At 55.5% G+C, this 21,459-nt stretch overlaps 1 protein-coding gene across 7 annotated transcripts in view; it reads right to left on the reverse strand.

Moving 5' to 3' along the window:
- Positions 1-21,459, reverse strand: part of CPSF1 (cleavage and polyadenylation specific factor 1) — a 147,247-nt gene that overhangs the window by 78,768 nt on the left and 47,020 nt on the right. For 3 of the 7 annotated variants that reach the window (XM_085536824.1, XM_085536828.1, XM_085536829.1), the window contains exons 17-21: positions 17,362-17,451; positions 14,768-14,884; positions 11,556-11,697; positions 7,378-7,556; positions 255-391 (exon numbers count right to left, since the gene is read on the reverse strand). In XM_085536824.1, coding sequence (XP_085392950.1) covers positions 255-391; positions 7,378-7,556; positions 11,556-11,697; positions 14,768-14,884; positions 17,362-17,451 — 665 coding nt within the window. Of the gene's footprint in view, positions 1-254; positions 392-6,044; positions 6,060-6,724; positions 6,740-7,377; positions 7,557-11,555; positions 11,698-14,767; positions 14,885-17,361; positions 17,452-21,459 lie in introns of all 7 variants that reach the window. The other 4 variants (XM_085536825.1, XM_085536826.1, XM_085536827.1 and 1 more) reach the window with 4 other exon arrangements.

Genomic DNA, 21,459 nt, shown 5'->3' on the forward strand with positions numbered 1-21,459 from the left:
CCCCATAGATCCCATATAACCCCATATCCCCCATTATAACCCCATATCCCCCCATACCCCCCATATAACCCCATATCCCCCCATATAACCCCATATAACCCCATATCCCCTATATCCCCATATAACCCCATATAACCCCATATAACCCCATAGATCCCATATAACCCCATATCCCCCCATATAACCCCATATCCCCCCATATAACCCCATATAACCCCATATACCCCATATAACCCCATATATCCCCTATATACCTTATATCCTGTATGAGGGTCTCAGTCTCACTGTGCCCCCTGACGCTCAGCTCCTCCCTGGTCCCACAGCTCCGACTCTCGGTGGTGAAGATCCCGCTGACGTCGCGGTACACGCACAGAGCCAGAACCTTGGGCTGCTGAATGTATAGAACCATATAGAAACATATAGATACGTATAGATACATATAGAGACATATAGATATCAATATATTGATATATAGGGATATAGAGATATAGAGATATATGGCTGCGGTACACGCACAGCGCCAGCACCTTGGGCTGCTGTATGTATAGACACATATAGAGACATATAGATACGTATAGATACATATAGATACCTATAGATACATATAAATATCAATATATTGATATATAGGGATATAGAGATATAGAGATATATGGCTGCAGTATCACGCACAGCACCAGCACCTTGGGCTGCTGTATATATAGGAACATATAGAGACATATAGATACGTATAGATACATATAGATAGCTATAAATACATATAGATACATATAGATACATATAGATATCAATATATTGATATATAGGGATATAGAGATATAGAGATATATGGCTGCGGTATCACGCACAGCGCCAGCACCTTGGGCTGCTGTATATATAGGAACATATAGAGACATATAGACACATATAGATATGTATAGATACATACAGACACATATAGATACATATAGATATCAATATATTGATATATAGGGATATAGAGATATAGAGATATATGGCTGCGGTACAAGCACAGCACCAGCACCTTGGGCTGCTGAACGTATAGGAACATATAGATACATATAGACACATATAGATACGTATAGATCCATATAGATACCTATAGATACATATAGATATCAATATATTGATATATAGGGATATAGAGATATAGAGATATATGGCTGCGGTATCACGCACAGCGCCAGAACCTTGGGCTGCTGTATGTATAGACACATATAGAGACATATAGATACGTATAGATCCATATAGATACCTATAGATACCTATAGAAACATATAGATACATATAGATATCAATATATTGATATATAGGTATAGAGGTATAGAGGTATAGAGATATAGAGATATATGGCTGCGCTACACGCACAGCACCAGCACCTTGGGCTGCTGAACGTATAGGAACATATAGATACATATAGACACATATAGATACGTATAGATCCATATAGATACCTATAGATACATATAGATATCAATATATTGATATATAGGGATATAGAGATATAGAGATATATGGCTGCGGTACACGCACAGCGCCAGAACCTTCGGCTGCTGTATATATAGGAACATATAGAGACATATAGACACATATAGATATGTATAGATACATACAGACACATATAGATACATATAGATATCAATATATTGATATATAGGTATATAGGTATAGAGGTATAGAGGTATAGAGATATAGAGATATATGGCTGCGGTACACGCACAGCACCAGCACCTTGGGCTGCTGAACGTATAGGAACATATAGATACATATAGACACATATAGATACGTATAGATCCATATAGATACATATAGAGACATATAGATATCAATATATTGATATATAGGGATATAGAGATATAGAGATATATGGCTGCGGTATCACGCACAGCGCCAGCACCTTGGGCTGCTGTATGTATAGACACATATAGAGACATATAGATACGTATAGATACATATAGATACCTATAGATACATATAGAAACATATAGATACATATAGATATCAATATATTGATATATAGGGATATAGAGATATATGGCTGCGGTACACGCACAGCGCCAGAACGTTGGGCTGCTGTATATATAGGAACTTATAGATACATATAGACACATATAGATACGTATAGATACATATAGACACATATAGATACATATATGACAATGTATCAGGTGGACAATGGGACAGGGGGACAATGGGATGGGGGAGATAATGGGATGGGGGAACAACGGGACGGGGACAATGGGGACAATGGGATGGGGGGACAATGGGGACAATGGGATGGGGGGACAATGGGATGGGGGAACAATGGGATGGGGGGACAATGGGATGGGAATGGAGAGACATGATGGGTGCCACAATGGGTGTCACAATACAATGGGTGCCCCAATACAATGGGTGCCCCTATGGGATGGGTGCCCCAATACAATGGGTGCCCCAATACAATGGGTGCCCCTATGGGATGGGTGCCCCAATGGGATGGGTGCCCCAATACAATGGGTGCCCCAATACAATGGGTGCCCCTATGGGATGGGTGCCCCTATGGGATGGGTGACCCAATGGGATGGGTGCCCCAATGGGTGCCCCTATGGTTGCCCCAATGGGTGACCCAATACAATGGGTGCCCCAATACAAAGGGTGCCTCTATGGGATGGGTGCCCCTATGGGATGGGTGCTCCAATACAATGGGTGCCACAATACAATCGGTGCCCCTATGGGACTGATGCCTCTATGGGATGGGTACCCCTATGGGTGCCTCAATACAATGGGTGCCCCAATGGGATGGCTGCCCCTATGGGTGTCCTATGGGTGCCCCAATGGGATGGGTGCCCTATGGGTGCTGTTACTCACGGGGTGCAGTGGGGCCTTGAGCAATACAATGGGTGCCCCAATACAATGGGTGCCCCTATGGGATGGGTGCCCCTATGGGTGCCCCGATACAATGGGTGCCCCTATGGGTGCCCTATGGGTGCCCCAATACAATGGGTGCCCCTATGGGATGGGTGTCCCTATGGGTGCCCCAATACAATGGGTTCCCCTATGGGATGGGTGCCCTATGGGTGCCCCAATGGGATGGCTGCCCCTATGAGTGCCCTATGTGTGCCCCAATACAATGTGTGCCCTATGGGTGCCCTATGGGTGCTGTTACTCACGGGGTGCAGGGGTGCCTTGAGCAATACAATGGATGCCCCTATGGGTTCCCTATGGGTTCCCCTATGGGTTCCCCAATACAATGGGTGCCCCTATGGGTTCCCTATGGGTTCCCCAATGCAATGTGTGCCCTATGGGTGCCCTATGGGTGCCCTATGGGTGCTGTTACTCACTGGGTACAGGGGTGCCTTGAGCAATACAATGGGTGCCCTATGGGATGGGTGCCCTATGGGTTCCCTATGGGTTCCCCAATACAATGGGTGCCCTATGGGTTCCCTATGGGTTCCCCAATACAATGGGTGCCCCTATGGGTTCCCTATGGGTTCCCCAATACAATGGGTGCCCCTATGGGTTCCCTATGGGTTCCCCAATACAATGGGTGCCCTATGGGTGCCCTATGGGTTCCCCAATACAATGGGTTCCCTATGGGTTCCCCTATGGGATGTGTGCCCTATGGGTGCTGTTACTCACTGGGTGCAGCGGTGCCTTGAGCAATACAATGGGTGCCCCTATGGGTTCCCCAATACAATGGGTGCCCCTATGGGTTCCCTATGGGTTCCCCCATACAATGGGTGCCCTATGGGTGCCCTATGGGTTCCCCAATACAATGGATGCCCCTATGGGTTCCCTATGGATTCCCCAATGCAATGTGTGCCCTATGGGTGCCCTATGGGTGCCCTATGGGTGCTGTTACTCACTGGGTGCAGGGGTGCCTTGAGCAATACAATGGGTGCCCTATGGGATGGGTGCCCTATGGGTTCCCTATGGGTTCCCCAATACAATGTGTGCCCTATGGGTTCCCTATGGGTTCCCCAATACAATGGGTGCCCTATGGGTGCCCTATGGGTTCCCCAATACAATGGATGCCCCTATGGGTTCCCTATGGATTCCCCAATGCAATGTGTGCCCTATGGGTGCCCTATGGGTGCCCTATGGGTGCTGTTACTCACGGGGTGCAGCGGTGCCTTGAGCAATACAATGGGTGCCCTATGGGTTCCCCAATACAATGGGTGCCCTATGGGTTCCCTATGGGTTCCCCAATACAATGGGTGCCCCTATGGGTTCCCTATGGGTTCCCCAATACAATGGGTTCCCTATGGGTTCCCCTATGGGATGTGTGCCCTATGGGTGCTGTTACTCACTGGGTGCAGGGGTGCCTTGAGCAATACAATGGATGCCCCTATGGGTTCCCTATGGGTTCCCTATGGGTTCCCCTATGGGTTCCCCAATACAATGGGTGCCCCTATGGGATGGCTGCCCCTATGAGTGCCCTATGTGTGCCCCAATACAATGGGTGCCCTATGGGTGCTGTTACTCACGGGGTGCAGCGGTGCCTTGAGCAATACAATGGGTGCCGTATGGGATGGGTGCCCTATGGGTTCCCTATGGGTTCCCCAATACAATGGGTGCCCCTATGGGTGCCGTATGGGTTCCCCAATACAATGGGTGCCCCTATGGGTTCCCTATGGGTTCCCCAATACAATGGGTGCCCTATGGGTTCCCTATGGGTTCCCCAATACAATGGGTGCCCTATGGGTGCCCTATGGGTTCCCCAATACAATGTGTGCCCTATGGGTGCCCTATGGGTGCTGTTACTCACGGGGTGCAGGGGTGCCTTGAGCAATACAATGGGTGCCCTATGGGATGGGTGCCCCTATGGGTTCCCTATGGGTTCCCTATGGGTTCCCCTATGGGTTCCCTATGGGTTCCCTATGGGTTCCCCTATGGGTTCCCCAATACAATGGGTGCCCCTATGGGTTCCCTATGGGTTCCCCAATACAATGGGTGCCCCTATGGGTTCCCTATGGGTTCCCCAATGCAATGTGTGCCCTATGGGTGCCCTATGGGTGCCCTATGGGTGCTGTTACTCACTGGGTGCAGGGGTGCCTTGAGCAATACAATGGGTGCCCTATGGGATGGGTGCCCCTATGGGTTCCCTATGGGTTCCCCAATACAATGGGTGCCCTATGGGTGCTGTTACTCACGGGGTGCAGGGGTGCCTTGAGCAATACAATGGGTGCCCCTATGGGATGGGTGCCCCTATGGATTCCCTATGGGTTCCCCAATACAATGTGTGCCCTATGGGTTCCCTATGGGTTCCCCAATACAATGGGTGCCCTATGGGTTCCCTATGGGTTCCCCAATACAATGTGTGCCCTATGGGTTCCCTATGGGTTCCCCAATACAATGGGTGCCCCTATGGGTTCCCTATGGGTTCCCCAATACAATGGGTGCCCTATGGGTTCCCTATGGGTTCCCCAATACAATGTGTGCCCTATGGGTGCCCTATGGGTGCTGTTACTCACGGGGTGCAGCGGTGCCTTGAGCAATACAATGGGTGCCCTATGGGTTCCCCAATACAATGGGTGCCCCTATGGGTTCCCTATGGGTTCCCCAATACAATGGGTGCCCCTATGGGTTCCCTATGGGTTCCCCAATACAATGGGTGCCCTATGGGTTCCCTATGGGTTCCCCAATACAATGGGTGCCCTATGGGTTCCCTATGGGTTCCCCAATACAATGGGTTCCCTATGGGTTCCCCAATACAATGTGTGCCCTATGGGTGCTGTTACTCACGGGGTGCAGCGGTGCCTTGAGCAATACAATGGGTGCCCTATGGGTTCCCTATGGGTTCCCCAATACAATGGGTGCCCTATGGGTGCCCTATGGGTGCCCTATGGGTGCTGTTACTCACTGGGTGCAGGGGTGCCTTGAGCAATACAATGGGTGCCCCGATGGGATGGGTGCCCTATGGGTTCCCTATGGGTTCCCCAATACAATGGGTGCCCTATGGGTGCCCTATGGGTTCCCCAATACAATGTGTGCCCTATGGGTGCCCTATGGGTTCCCCAATACAATGGGTGCCCTATGGGTGCCCTATGGGTGCTGTTACTCACGGGGTGCAGCGGTGCCTTGAGCAATACAATGGGTGCCCTACGGGTTCCCTATGGGTTCCCCAATACAATGGGTGCCCCTATGGGTTCCCTATGGGTTCCCCAATACAATGGGTGCCCCTATGGGTTCCCTATGGGTTCCCCAATACAATGTGTGCCCTATGGGTTCCCTATGGGTTCCCCAATACAATGGGTGCCCCTATGGGTGCCCTATGGGTTCCCCAATACAATGGGTTCCCTATGGGTTCCCCTATGGGATGTGTGCCCTATGGGTGCTGTTACTCACTGGGTGCAGGGGTGCCTTGAGCAATACAATGGGTGCCCTATGGGTTCCCTATGGGTTCCCCCATACAATGGGTGCCCTATGGGTGCCCTATGGGTTCCCCCATACAATGGGTGCCCTATGGGTTCCCTATGGGTTCCCCAATACAATGGGTGCCCTATGGGTTCCCTATGGGTTCCCCAATACAATGGGTGCCCTATGGGTTCCCTATGGGTTCCCCAATACAATGTGTGCCCTATGGGCTCCCTATGGGTTCCCCAATACAATGTGTGCCCTATGGGTTCCCTATGGGTTCCCCAATACAATGTGTGCCCTATGGGTTCCCTATGGGTTCCCCAATACAATGGGTTCCCTATGGGTTCCCCTATGGGATGTGTGCCCTATGGGTGCTGTTACTCACGGGGTGCAGCGGTGCCTTGAGCAATACAATGGGTGCCCTATGGGTTCCCTATGGGTTCCCCCATACAATGGGTGCCCCTATGGGTTCCCTATGGGTTCCCCAATACAATGGGTTCCCTATGGGTTCCCCAATACAATGTGTGCCCTATGGGTTCCCTATGGGTTCCCCAATACAATGGGTGCCCTATGGGTTCCCTATGGGTTCCCCAATACAATGTGTGCCCTATGGGTGCCCTATGGGTGCTGTTACTCACGGGGTGCAGCGGTGCCTTGAGCAATACAATGGGTGCCCTATGGGATGGGTGCCCCTATGGGTTCCCTATGGGTTCCCTATGGGCTCCCCTATGGGTTCTCTATGGGTTCCCTATGGGTTCCCCTATGGGTTCCCCAATACAATGGGTGCCCCTATGGGTTCCCTATGGGTTCCCCAATACAATGGGTGCCCCTATGGGTTCCCTATGGGTTCCCCAATGCAATGTGTGCCCTATGGGTGCCCTATGGGTTCCCTATGGGTTCCCCAATACAATGTGTGCCCTATGGGTTCCCTATGGGTTCCCCCATACAATGTGTGCCCTATGGGTTCCCTATGGGTTCCCCAATACAATGGGTGCCCTATGGGTGCCCTATGGGTGCCCTATGGGTGCTGTTACTCACTGGGTGCAGGGGTGCCTTGAGCAGCGCCAGTCGGTGGGTCCGGCCGCCGTAGGTGTCGCTCTTTAAGACAAGGCAGCAGATCTGCCCCTCTGCGCTCAGCAGCGCCACGTAGGGGTCGGCCACGGCGCAGTGAACCAGGGGGGAGCCCAGGTCAACGGGGACAAAGTGCAGCTGGTTCACTGCGAGGAGATACAGGGGGGTATAAAGGGGGGGGCATAAAGGGGAAGGGGGGGGTATAGGGATATTGAGGGGTGTAGGGGGGTGTGGGGATAACAGGGGTGTAGGGGGGTGTGGGGATAACAGGGGTGTAGGGAGGTGTGGGGATATTGGGGGGTGTAGGGGGGTGTGGGGATAACAGGGCTGTAGGGGGGTGTGGGGACATTGTGGGGCAGGGGGACATCAGGGGGTGTGGGGACATTGAGGGGCAGGGGGACACTGGGGGTTGTGGGGGGGTGTGGGGACATCAGGGGTTGTATGGGGGTGTGGGGACATTGGGGGGCAGGGGGACATCAGGGGGTACAGGGGGGTGGGATATTGGGGGGTGTAGGGGGGTGTGGGGATAACAGGGGTGTAGGGGGGTGTGGGGACATTGTGGGGCAGGGGGACATCAGGGGGTGTGGGGACATCGGGGGGTGTATGGGGTGTATAGGGACATTGGGGGGCAGGGGAACATTGGGGGAAGTGGGGACATTGGGGGTGTGGGGACATCAGGGGGTGTGGGGGGGGTGGGGACATTAGGAGGTATATGGGGGGTGTAGGGACATTGGGGGCAGGGGGACACTGGGGGGTGTGGGGACATTGGGGGACATCAGGAGGTGCGGGACTTTAGGGGGTGTAGGGACATAAGGGGGTGTACGGGGGTGTGGGGACATTAGGGGGTAGGGGGACATCAGGGGGTGTAGGAGGGTATAGGGATAATTGGGGGATTTGGGGACATTGGGGGGGGTGGGGACATGGGGGGTGTATGGGGACATTGGGGGTGTGGGGTCAGTGGGGGGTACAGGGGGCTGTGGGGACACTGGGGGGCTGGGGGACATCAGGGGGTGAGGGGACATCGGGGGGTACAGGGGGGTGTGGGGACATCAGGGGGTATATGGGGGTGGGGGGTGGAGTGAGGACATTGGGGGGTGTATGGGGGTGTAGGGACATTGGGGGGCAGGGGGATATCAGGGGGTGTGGGGACATTGAGGGGCAGGGGGACACTGGGGGTTGTGGGGGGGTGTGGGGACATCAGGGGTTGTATGGGGGTGTGGGGACATTGGGGGGCAGGGGGACATCAGGGGGTACAGGGGGGTGGGGACATCAGGGTGCAGGGGGGCATTGGGGGGTGTATGGGGTGTAGGGACATCGGGGGCTGTGGGGGGGTGTGGGGATATCAGGGGTGTAGGGAGGTGTGGGGACATCGGGGGGCAGGGGGACATCAGGGGGGATGGGGGGACATGGGGACATTGGGGGGTGTAGGGGGGTGTGGGGATATTGGGGGGGAAGGGGGATATTGTGGGTGTGGGGACATTGGGGGGTGGGATGGGGTATAGGGACATCAGGGGGCAGGGGGACATTGGGGGGTGTTGGGGGGGTGTGGGGACATCGAGGGCTGTGGGGACATCAGGGGGGTGTGGGGACACTGGGGGGTGTAAGGGGGTGTGGGGACATTGGGGGATATGGGGGGTTGTGGGGATATTAGGGGGCATGGGGGTGTAGGGACATAGGGGGGCAGGGGGACATGGGGGGGTGGGGATATTGGGGGGGGTGGGGACATCAGGGGTTGTAGGGAGGTGTGGGGATATCAGGGGTGTAGGGGGGTTTGGGGACATTGGGGGGCAGGGGGACATCAGGGGGCAGGGGGACATCAGGGGGTGTAGGGACATAAGGGGGTGTAGGGGGGTGGGGGGACACTGGGGGGTATATGGGGGTGAAGGGACATTGGGGGCTATAGGGGGGTGGTGGGGACATTGTGGGGTAGGGGGACATCAGGGGGCATAGGGGACATTGGGGGGCAGGGGGACATTGGGGGATGTGGGGACATCAAGGGGGTGTGTGGACACTGGGAGGTGTAGGGGGGGCATGGGGACAATTATGGGGTGTGGGGGGGTGTGGGGACAATTATGGGGTGTGGGGACATCAGGGGGTTTGGGGGGGTGGGATATCAGGGGGTGTAGCGGGGTATGGGGGGGGAAATCAGGGGCTGGGGGGGTATAGGGATATTGGGGGACAGGAGGACGTAGGGGGTATGGGTGGTGTGGGGACACTGGGAGGTACATGGGGGTGTAGGGACATTGGGGGGGTGGGGACATTGGGGGGCAGGCAGACATCAGGGGGTGTGGGGACATTGGGGGGTGTATGGGGGTGTAGGGACATTGGGGGGGTGGGGGACATCGGGGTTGTAGTGGGGTATAGGGACATCAGGGGGCAGGGGGACATCAGGGGCCATAGGAAGGTGTGGGGACAATGGGGGGTGTAGGGGTGTGTGGGGACATCAGAGGGGTGTAGGGACACTGGGGGGGTTGGGGACATGGGGGGTGTAGGGGGGTGTGGGGGGTGTGAGGACATAAGGGGGAAGGGGACATCAGGGTGTGTATGGGAGGGTGGGGACATTGGTGGGTTTGGGGACATTTGGGGGGCAGGGGGACATTGGGGGGTGTGGGGATATCAGGGGGGTGTGGGGACACTGGGGACATGGGGACATTGAGGGACATTGGGGACATGGGGACATCATGGGGACATGGGACTGCAGGGACATTGGGGATATGGGGACATTGAGGGACATGGGGACACTGAGGGATATGGGGACATTGAGGGATATGGGGACATTGAGGGATATGGGGACAATGGGGATATGGGGACATTGAGGGATATGGGGACATTGGGGGATATGGGGACATTGGGGGATATGGGGACATTGAGGGATATGGGGACATTGGGGGATATGGGGACACTGGGGACATTGGGGACATGGGACTGCAGGGACATTGGGACATGAGGACATGGGGACATTGAGGGACATGGGGACATTGAGGGATATGGGGACATTGAGGGATATGGGGACATTGAGGGATATGGGGACATTGGGGGACATGGGGACATTGGGGATATGGGGACATTGAGGGATATGGGGACATTGGGGATATGGGGACATTGGGGGATATGGGGACATTGAGGGATATGGGGACATTGAGGGATATGGGGACATTGAGGGATATGGGGACATTGGGGGACATGGGGACATTGGGGATATGGGGACATTGAGGGATATGGGGACATTGGGGATATGGGGACATTGGGGGATATGGGGGGATATGGGGGATATGGGGACATTGGGGATATGGGGGATATGGGGGATATGGGGACATTGGGGGGATATGGGGACATTGGGGATATGGGGACATTGAGGGATATGGGGACATTGAGGGATATGGGGACATTGGGGATATGGGGACATTGAGGGATATGGGGACATTGAGGGATATGGGGACATTGGGGATATGGGGACATTGGGGGATATGGGGGGATATGGGGGATATGGGGACATTGGGGATATGGGGGATATGGGGGATATGGGGACATTGGGGGGATATGGGGACATTGGGGATATGGGGACATTGAGGGATATGGGGACATTGAGGGATATGGGGACATTGGGGGATATGGGGACATTGGGGGATATGGGGACATTGAGGGATATGGGGACATTGGGGATATGGGGACATTGAGGGATATGGGGACATTGAGGGATATGGGGACATTGGGGATATGGGGACATTGAGGGATATGGGGACATTGAGGGATATGGGGACATTGGGGATATGGGGACATTGAGGGATATGGGGACATTGAGGGATATGGGGACATTGGGGATATGGGGACATTGGGGGATATGGGGGGATATGGGGGATATGGGGACATTGGGGATATGGGGGATATGGGGGATATGGGGACATTGGGGGGATATGGGGACATTGGGGATATGGGGACATTGAGGGATATGGGGACATTGAGGGATATGGGGACATTGGGGGATATGGGGACATTGGGGGATATGGGGACATTGAGGGATATGGGGACATTGGGGATATGGGGACATTGAGGGATATGGGGACATTGAGGGATATGGGGACATTGAGGGATATGGGGACACTGGGGCCATGGGGCCATGTTGACACGTTGCTTTGTGCCCTCACCGCCCTCGAGCAGCCGGACTCCGAGCGGTGACACCTGCACGATGTACCTCCCGTCGCCGATGTTCCCCGCGAAGATGGTGGGTCCCTGCGTGGCGAAGCCGCTGGTGTCCAGCTCCATGATCTCCTGCCCCGTCTGCAGGATCTGAACAGCGGGATAACAACAACAGCAACAACATGGCAGCGACACAACATGGCGCCACGGCACCGCGTCACCCCGTTACCATGGCACCCCATCACCCCGTTACCATGTCACCCCATCATCCTGTTACCATGGCACCATGTCACCCCATCACCCTGTTACCATGGCACCCCATCACCCTGTTACCATGGCACCCCATCACCCCGTTACCATGGCACCCCATCACCCTGTTACCATGGCACCATGTCACCCCATCACCCTGTTACCATGGCACCCCATCACCCCGTTACCATGGCACCCCATCACCCTGTTACCATGGCACCCCATCACCCTGTTACCATGGCACCATGGCACCACGTCACCCCGTTACCATGGCACCCCATCACCCTGTTACCATGGCACCATGTCACCCCATCACCCTGTTACCATGGCACCCCATCACCCAGATACCATGGCACCCCATCACCCTGTTACCATGGCACCATGTCACCCCATCACCCTGTTACCATGGCACCCCATCACCCCGTTACCATGGCACCCCATCACCCTGTTACCATGGCACCCCATCACCCCATCACTCTGTCACCTTGTCACCTTGTCACCCCATCACTTTGTCACCCCATTACCCCATCACCCCGTCACCCCGTCACCCCATCACCCCATCACCCCATCACCCTATTACCCCATCACCCCATTACCCCATCACCCCATCACCCTATTACCCCATTACCCCATCACCCCATTACCCCATCACCCCATCACCCCATCACCCCATCACCCTATTACCCCATCACCCCATCACCCCATCACCCCATCACCCTATTACCCCATCACCCCATTACCCCATCACCCCATCACCCCGTCACCCCATCACCTCGTCAGCCCGTCACCCCATTACCCCATTACCCCATCACCCCATCACCCCGTCACCCCATCACCCCATTACCCCATCACCCCATCACCCTGTCACCCTATTACCCCATCACCCCATCACCCCATTACCCCATCACCCCATCACCCCATCACCCCACCACCCCGTCACCCCATCACCCCATCACCCCATCACCCCATCACCCCATCATCCCGTCACCCCATTACCCCATCACCCCATCACCCTGTCACCCTATTACCCCATCACCCCATCACCCCATCACCCCATCACCCCATCACCCCATCACCCCATTACCCCATCACCCCATCACCCTGTCACCCTATTACCCCATCACCCCATCACCCCATCACCCCATCACCCCATCACCCCATCACCCCATCACCCCATCACCCCGTCACCCCGTCACCCTGTCACCCCATCACCCTGTCACCCTATTACCCCATCACCCCGTCACCCCATCACCCTATTACCCCATTACCCCATCACCCCGTCACCCCATCACCCCGTCACCCTATTACCCCATCACCCCATCACCCCATCACCCCGTCACCCTATTACCCCATCACCCCATCACCCCATTACCCCATCACCCCGTCACCCCGTCACCCCACCACCCCATCACCCCATTACCCCATTACCCCATCACCCCATCACCCCATCACCCTATTACCCCATCACCCCATCACCCCATCACCCCATCACCCCGTCACCCTGTCACCCCATCACCCCATCACCCCATTACCCCATTACCCCATCACCCCATCACCCCATTACCCCATTACCCCATCACCCCATCACCCCATTACCCCATCACCCCATCACCCCATCACCCCATCACCCCATCACCCTATTACCCCATTACCCCATCACCCCATCACCCCATCACCCCATCACCCCATTACCCCATTACCCCATCACCCCATCACCCCATCACCCTATTACCCCATCACCCCATCACCCCATCACCCTATTACCCCATCACCCCATCACCCCATCACCCCATTACCCCATCACCCCATCACCCCATCACCCTATTACCCCATTACCCCATCACCCCATTACCCCATCACCCCATCACCCCGTCACCCCATCACCCTATTACCCCATTACCCCATCACCCCATTACCCCATCACCCCATCACCCCGTCACCCCATCACCCTATTACCCCATCACCCCATCACCCCGTCACCCCGTCACCCTGTCACCCCATCACCCCATCACCCCATCACCCCATTACCCCATCACCCCATCACCCTATTACCCCATTACCCCATTACCCCATCACCCCATCACCCCATTACCCCATCACCCCATCACCCCGTCACCCCATCACCCTATTACCCCATCACCCCATCACCCCGTCACCCCGTCACCCTGTCACCCCATCACCCCATCACCCCATTACCCCATTACCCCATCACCCCATTACCCCATCACCCCATCACCCCATTACCCCATCACCCCATCACCCCATCACCCCATCACCCCATTACCCCATCACCCCATCACCCCATTACCCCATCACCCCATCACCCCATCACCCCATTACCCCATCACCCCATCACCCCATCACCCCATCACCCCATCACCCCATCACCCCATTACCCCATCACCCCATCACCCCATCACCCCATTACCCCATCACCCCATTACCCCATCACCCCATCACCCCATTACCCCATTACCCCATCACCCCATCACCCCATTACCCCATCACCCCATCACCCCATCACCCCATTACCCCATCACCCCATCACCCCATCACCCCATCACCCCATTACCCCATTACCCCATTACCCCATCACCCCGTCACCCTGTCACCCCATCACCCCATTACCCCATCACCCCATCACCCCATCACCCCATCACCCCATCACCCCATCACCCCATTACCCCATCACCCCATCACCCCATCACCCCATCACCCCATCACCCCATTACCCCATCACCCCATCACCCCGTCACCCTGTCACCCCATCACCCCATTACCCCATCACCCCATCACCCCATCACCCCGTCACCCCATCACCCCATCACCCCATCACCCCGTCACCCCGTCACCCTATTACCCCATTACCCCATCACCCCATCACCCCGTCACCCCGTCACCCTATTACCCCATCACCCCATCACCCCGTCACCCCGTCACCCCGTCCCCGTGTCCCCGTGTCCCCCCTCACCATGGTGGAGTCCTCCCTGCTGATGATGAGGAAGCCGTGGCGCTGCCCTTCGTCCTCGGGGGTCTCGGGGGGTGTTGGCTCCTTCTCGGGGGGGTCAGCGCCTGAGCCGGGCTCCGTCTGATGGGGGGACACGGACATGGGGGTGACTACGGGGGGTGGGGGGCACAAAGGGGGATGGGGGGCAGGGGGGAGGATGGATGGGGGGGCAGGGGGATGGATGGGGATGGATGTGGATGGATGGGGGGGCAAGGGGGGCATGGGGATAAATGGGGAGGCAGGGGGACGGATGGGGATGGATGGATGGATGGATGGGGGGACATGGGGGCATGGGGATGGATGGGGGGGAAGGGGGGCATGGGGATGGATGGGGGGACAGGGGGATGAATGGGGATGGATGGGGATGGATGGGGGGACAGGGGGATGAATGGGGATGGATGGGGGGGCACAGGGATGGATGGGGGGACAGGGGGGCACAGGGATGGATGGATGGGGGGGCAGGGGGATGGATGGGGATGGATGGGGATGGATGGGGATGGATGGGGATGGATGGGGGGACAGGGGGGCACAGGGATGGATGGATGGGGGGGCAGGGGGATGGATGGGGATGGATGGGGGGACAGGGGGGACATGGGGATGGATGGATGGGGGGACAAGGGGATGGATGGGGGGCAGGGAGGTGTGGGGATGGATAGGGATGGGGAGTCATGGGGATGGGTGGATGGGGGGCAGGGGGGGGGATGGATATGGAAGGATGGGGGGACAGGGGGATGGATGGGGATGGATGGGGGAACAGGGGGGCACAGGGATGGATGGGGGGGCAGGGGGATGGATGGGGATGGATGGGGATGGATGGGGGGGCAAGGGGGGCATGGGGATAAATGGGGAGGCAGGGGGACGGATGGGGATGGATGGATGGATGGATGGGGGGACATGGGGGCATGGGGATGGATGGGGGGACAGGGGGATGAATGGGGATGGATGGGGATGGATGGGGATGGATGGGGATGGATGGGGGGGACAGGGGGGCACAGGGATGGATGGGGGGGCACAGGGATGGATGGGGATGGATGGGGGGACAAGGGGGACACGGGGATGGATGGATGGGGGGACAAGGGGATGGATGGGGGGACAGGGGGCATGGGGATGGATGGGGGGCACAGGGACGGGTGGATGGGGGGGGATGCATTAACAGAACAACTGCTATCAGTAGCAGTACTAGTAGAAGTACTATACTACAAGTAGTAGTAGCAGCAGTAGTAGTAGTGGCTATTGTAATAGAACTAGCACTAGTTTAAGTAGTAGCAGTAGCGGTATAGTAGTAGTAATAGCAGAAGTAGCAATAATAGTACAGTAGAAGCAACAGTAGTGGTACTAGTAATACTACTAATATTAGTACTCTTAGTACTAGTAGTAATATTACCATTAGTAGCAGTATAGCATTAGTAGCTGTAGTACGAGTAATAGTAGTAGAACTAGCGCTAGTAGTATTGATAGTAGTACTGATAGTAGTAGTAATGTTAGTAGTAGTAGAATTAGTAGTAGTGTTGTTAGTAGTAGTAGTATTAGTAGTAGTGTTAGTAGTAGTAGTATTAGTAGTAGTGTTAGTAGTAGTAGTGTTCGTAGTGGCAGTAGTAGTAGTGTTAGTAGTAGTGCTAGTAGTAGTAGTGCTAGTAGTAGAAATATTGTTAGTAGTAGTAGTGGTAGTGGTAGTAGTGGTGGTAGTAGTAGTAGTGTTAATAGCAGTGGTAGTAGTGATAGTAGTAGTAGTGATAGTAGTAGAAATAGTGTTAGTAGTAGTAGTGGTGGTAGTAGTAGTAGTGTTAGTAGTAGTAGTAGTATTAGTAGTAGTGTTAGTAGCAGTGTTAGTAGTGTTAGTAGTAGTAGTATTAATAGCAGTAGAAGTAGTGTATGTTGTAGTAGTAGTTGTGTTAGTAGTAGTGTTAGTAGTAGTAGTAGTGATAGTAGTAGTAGTGTTAGTAGTAGTGTTAGTAGTAGTAGTGTTAGTAGTAGTGTTAATAGCAGTAGTAGTAGTGTAGTAGTAATGTATATTTAGTAGTAGTAGTGATAGTAGTAGAAATAGTGTTAGTAGTAGTAGTGCTAGTAGTAGTAGTGTAATTGTAGTAGTGCTAGTAGTAGTAGTGTTAGTAGTGGTAGTGTTAATAGCAGTAGTAGTAGTGTTAGTAGTAGTAGTGATAGTAGTAGAAATAGTGTAGAGTAGTAGTAGTGGTAGTAGTAGCAGTAGCGTAGTAGTAGTAGTAGTGTTAGTAGTAGTAGTAGTGGTGGTGATAGTAGCAGTAGTGTTAATAGTGGTAGTAGTAGTGTTAGTAGTAATGGTAGTGTTAGTAGTAGTAGTAGTGTTAGTAGTAATGGTAGTGTTAGTAGTAGTGTTAGTAGTAGTGTTAGTAGTGATAGTAGTAGTGTTACTACTAGTAGTAGTGTTAATAGTAGTGGTAGTAGTGGTAGTTGTAGTGGTAGTGGTGATAGTAGTAGTAGTGTTACTACTAGTGGTGTTTGTAGTAGTGTTAGTAGTAGTGTTAGTAGTAGTGTTGGTAGTCCTACTACTAGTAGTAGTGTTAGTATCAGTGTGCTCCGACCTCCTGTTTGCGTGGCGGTGCCAGCACGGTCCACATGTCGTAACATCCCGGCAGCTCAAACGTCGTCACCACCTGCGGCCGCACGCTGCGCTATGGGGGGACACAGCGACACCACGCGTCATATGGGGCAGATGTGGGGCAGCTGTGGGGCAGGGATATGGGGCAGAGATATGGGGCAGGGATATGGGGCAGGGATATGGGGCAGAGATATGGGGCAGGGATATGGGGCAGGGATATGGGGCAGCTATGGGGCAGATGTGGGGCAGGGCTATGGGGCAGCTATGGGGCAGCTATGGGGTAGCTGTGGGGCAGGGATATGGGGCAGGGATATGGGGCAGAGATATGGGGCAGGGATATGGGGCAGCTGTGGGGCAGGGCTATGGGGCAGGGCTATGGGGCACCTATGGGGTGGCTGTGGGGTAGCAGTGGGGCAGGGCTATGGGGCAGCTGTGGGGCAGGGATATGGGGCAGAGATATGGGGCAGGGATATGGGGCAGGGATATGGGGCAGCTGTGGGGCAGGGATATGGGGCAGGGATATGGGGCAGCTGTGGGGCAGGGCTATGTGGCAGGGCTATGGGGCACCTATGGGGTGGCTGTGGGGTAGCAGTGGGGCAGGGCTATGGGGCAGCTATGGGGCAGGGCTATGGGGCAGCTATGGGAAAGCTATGGGGTAGCTGTGGGGCAGGGCTATGGGGCAGGGATATGGGGTGGCTGTGGGGCAGGGATATGGGGCAAGGCTATGGGGCAGCTATGGGGCAGATGTGGGGCAGGGCTATGGGGCAGCTATGGGGCAGCTATGGGGTAGCTGTGGGGCAGGGATATGGAGCAGGGATATGGGGTAGAGATATGGGGCAGGGATATGGGGCAGCTGTGGGGCAGGGCTATGGGCAGGGCTATGGGGCAGCTGTGGGGCAGCTATGGGGTAGCTGTGGGGCAGGGCTATGGGGCAGCTGTGGGGCAGGGATATGGGGCAGCTATGGGGCAGCTATGGGGTGGCTGTGGGGCAGGGATATGGGGCAAGGCTATGGGGCAGCTATGGGGCAGATGTGGGGCAGGGCTATGGGGCAGCTATGGGGTAGCTGTGGGGCAGGGCTATGGGGCAGCTATGGGGCAGGGCTATGGGGCAGCTATGGGAAAGCTATGGGGTAGCTGTGGGGCAGGGCTATGGGGCAGGGATATGGGGTGGCTGTGGGGCAGGGATATGGGGCAAGGCTATGGGGCAGCTATGGGGCAGATGTGGGGCAGGGCTATGGGGCAGCTATGGGGCAGCTATGGGGTAGCTGTGGGGCAGGGATATGGAGCAGGGATATGGGGTAGAGATATGGGGCAGGGATATGGGGCAGCTGTGGGGCAGGGCTATGGGGCAGGGCTATGGGGCAGCTGTGGGGCAGCTATGGGGTAGCTGTGGGGCAGGGCTATGGGGCAGCTATGGGGCAGGGATATGGGGCAGCTATGGGGCAGCTATGGGGTGGCTGTGGGGCAGGGATATGGGGCAAGGCTATGGGGCAGCTATGGGGCAGATGTGGGGCAGGGCTATGGGGCAGCTATGGGGCAGCTATGGGGTAGCTGTGGGGCAGGGATATGGGGCAGGGATATGGGGCAGAGATATGGGGCAGGGATATGGGGCAGCTGTGGGGCAGGGCTATGGGGCAGGGCTATGGGGCAGCTATGGGGCAGCTATGGGGTAGCTGTGGGGCAGGGCTATGGGGCAGCTATGGGGCAGGGATATGGGGCAGCTATGGGGCAGCTATGGGGTAGCTGTGGGGCAGGGATATGGGGCAGCTATGGGGCAGGGATATAGGGCAGCTATGGGGCAGCTATGGGACAGGGATATGGGGCACGGCTATAGGGTAGCTATGGGGCAGATGTGGAGCAGGGCTATGGGGCAGGGCTATAGGGCAGCTATGGGGCAGCTATGGGGTAGCTGTGGGGCAGGGATATGGGGCAGGGCTATGGGGCAGCTATGGGGTGGGCTATGGGGCAGGGCTATGGGGCAGCTATGGGGCAGATGTGGGGCAGGGCTATGGGGCAGCTATGGGGCAGCTGTGGGGCAGATGTGGGGCAGATGTGGGGCAGGGATATGGCGCAGCTATGGGGCAGCTGTGGGGCAGATGTGGGGCAGATGTGGGGCAGGGATATGGCGCAGCTATGGGGCAGCTGTGGGGCAGGGCTATGGGGCAGGGCTATGGGGCATCTATGGGGCAGATGTGGGGCAGGGGCTATGGGGCAGTGCTATGGGGCAGCTATGGGGTAGGACCTATGGGGTAGCTGTGGGGCAGGAGCTATGGGGTAGGGCTATAGGGTAGCTATTGGGAAGCTATGGGGCAGATGTGGGGCAGGAGCTATGGGGTAGGGCTATGGGGCAGCTATGGGGCAGGGACGTGGGGCAGGGATATGGAGCAGCTATGGAGCAGCTACGGGGAAGGGATATGGGGCAGCTATGGGGCAGGAGCTATGGGATAGGGCTATGGGGCAGCTGAGGGGCAGCTGTGGGGCGGCTATGGGGCAGTTATGAGGCAGCTGTGGGGCGGCTATGGGGCAGGGCTATAGGGTAGCTATAGCTCCTATAGGGCCATGGCTCCCATAGGGCTCCCATAGGGTTCCCATAGGTTCCAATAGGGCCATGTCTCCTATAGGGCTGTGTCCGGTCCATACAGACAGTGCCCATAGGCTCCCATAGGGTTCCCGTAGGCTCCCATATTGCTCCCATAGGGTTCCCATATTGCTCCTATAGGGTTCCCATATTGCTCCCATATTGTTCCCATAGGCTCCTATAGGGCTCCCATAGGGTTCCCATAGTGCTCTCATAGGATTCCCATAGGAAGGTTCCCATATGCTCCCATATTGCTCCTATAGGGTTCCACAGTGCTCCCATAGGGTTCCCATATTGCTCAAATAGGGTTCCCATAGGGTTCCCATAGGCTCCCATAGGGTTCCCACAGAGCCCCCATAGGGTTGCCATAGGCTCCCACAGAGTTCCCATAGGTTTCCCATAGGGACGTTGCTCCAATAGTGCTCCCATAGGGTTCCCATAGTGCTCCCATAGTGTTCCCATAGCCTCCCATAGGCTCCCATATTGCTCCCATAGGCTCCTATAGGGTTCCCATAGGGCTCCCATAGAGCTCCCATAGGGTTCCCATAGGTCCCATAGGGTTCCCACAGAGCCCCCATAGGGTTGCCATAGGCTCCCATAGGGTTCCCATAGTGCTCCCATAGGGTTCCCATAGCCTCCCATAGGCTCCCATATTGCTCCCATAGGCTCCTATAGGGTTCCCATAGTGCTCCCATATGGTTCCCATAGGGTTCCCATATTGCTCCCATAGGGTTCCCATAGGCTCCAATAGGGTTCCCAAAGTGCTCCCATAGGATTCCCATAGAGCTCCCATATTGCTCCCATAGGGTTCCCATATGCTCCCATATTGCTCCCATATTGTTCCCATAGGCTCCCATAGGGTTCCCATAGCCTCCCATAGGCTCCCATATTGCTCCCATAGGCTCCTATAGGGTTCCCATAGTGCTCCCATAGTGTTCCCATAGCCTCCCATAGGCTCCCATATTGCTCCCATAGGCTCCTATAGGGTTCCCATAGGGCTCCCATAGAGCTCCCATAGGGTTCCCATAGGCTCCCATAGGGTTCCCACAGAGCCCCCATAGGGTTGCCATAGGCTCCCATAGGGTTCCCATAGTGCTCCCATAGGGTTCCCATAGCCTCCCATAGGCTCCCATATTGCTCCCATAGGCTCCTATAGGGTTCCCATAGTGCTCCCATATGGTTCCCATAGGGTTCCCATATTGCTCCCATAGGGTTCCCATAGGCTCCAATAGGGTTCCCAAAGTGCTCCCATAGGATTCCCATAGAGCTCCCATATTGCTCCCATAGGGTTCCCATATGCTCCCATATTGCTCCCATATTGTTCCCATAGGCTCCCATAGGGTTCCCATAGCCTCCCATAGGCTCCCATATTGCTCCCATAGGCTCCTATAGGGTTCCCATAGTGCTCCCATAGTGTTCCCATAGCCTCCCATAGGCTCCCATATTGCTCCCATAGGCTCCTATAGGGTTCCCATAGGGCTCCCATAGAGCTCCCATAGGGTT

This window comes from Coturnix japonica, chromosome 2 (assembly GCF_054131305.1).
Source record: "Coturnix japonica strain WE chromosome 2, WE-NBRP24, whole genome shotgun sequence".
Lineage (NCBI taxonomy): Eukaryota > Metazoa > Chordata > Aves > Galliformes > Phasianidae > Coturnix > Coturnix japonica.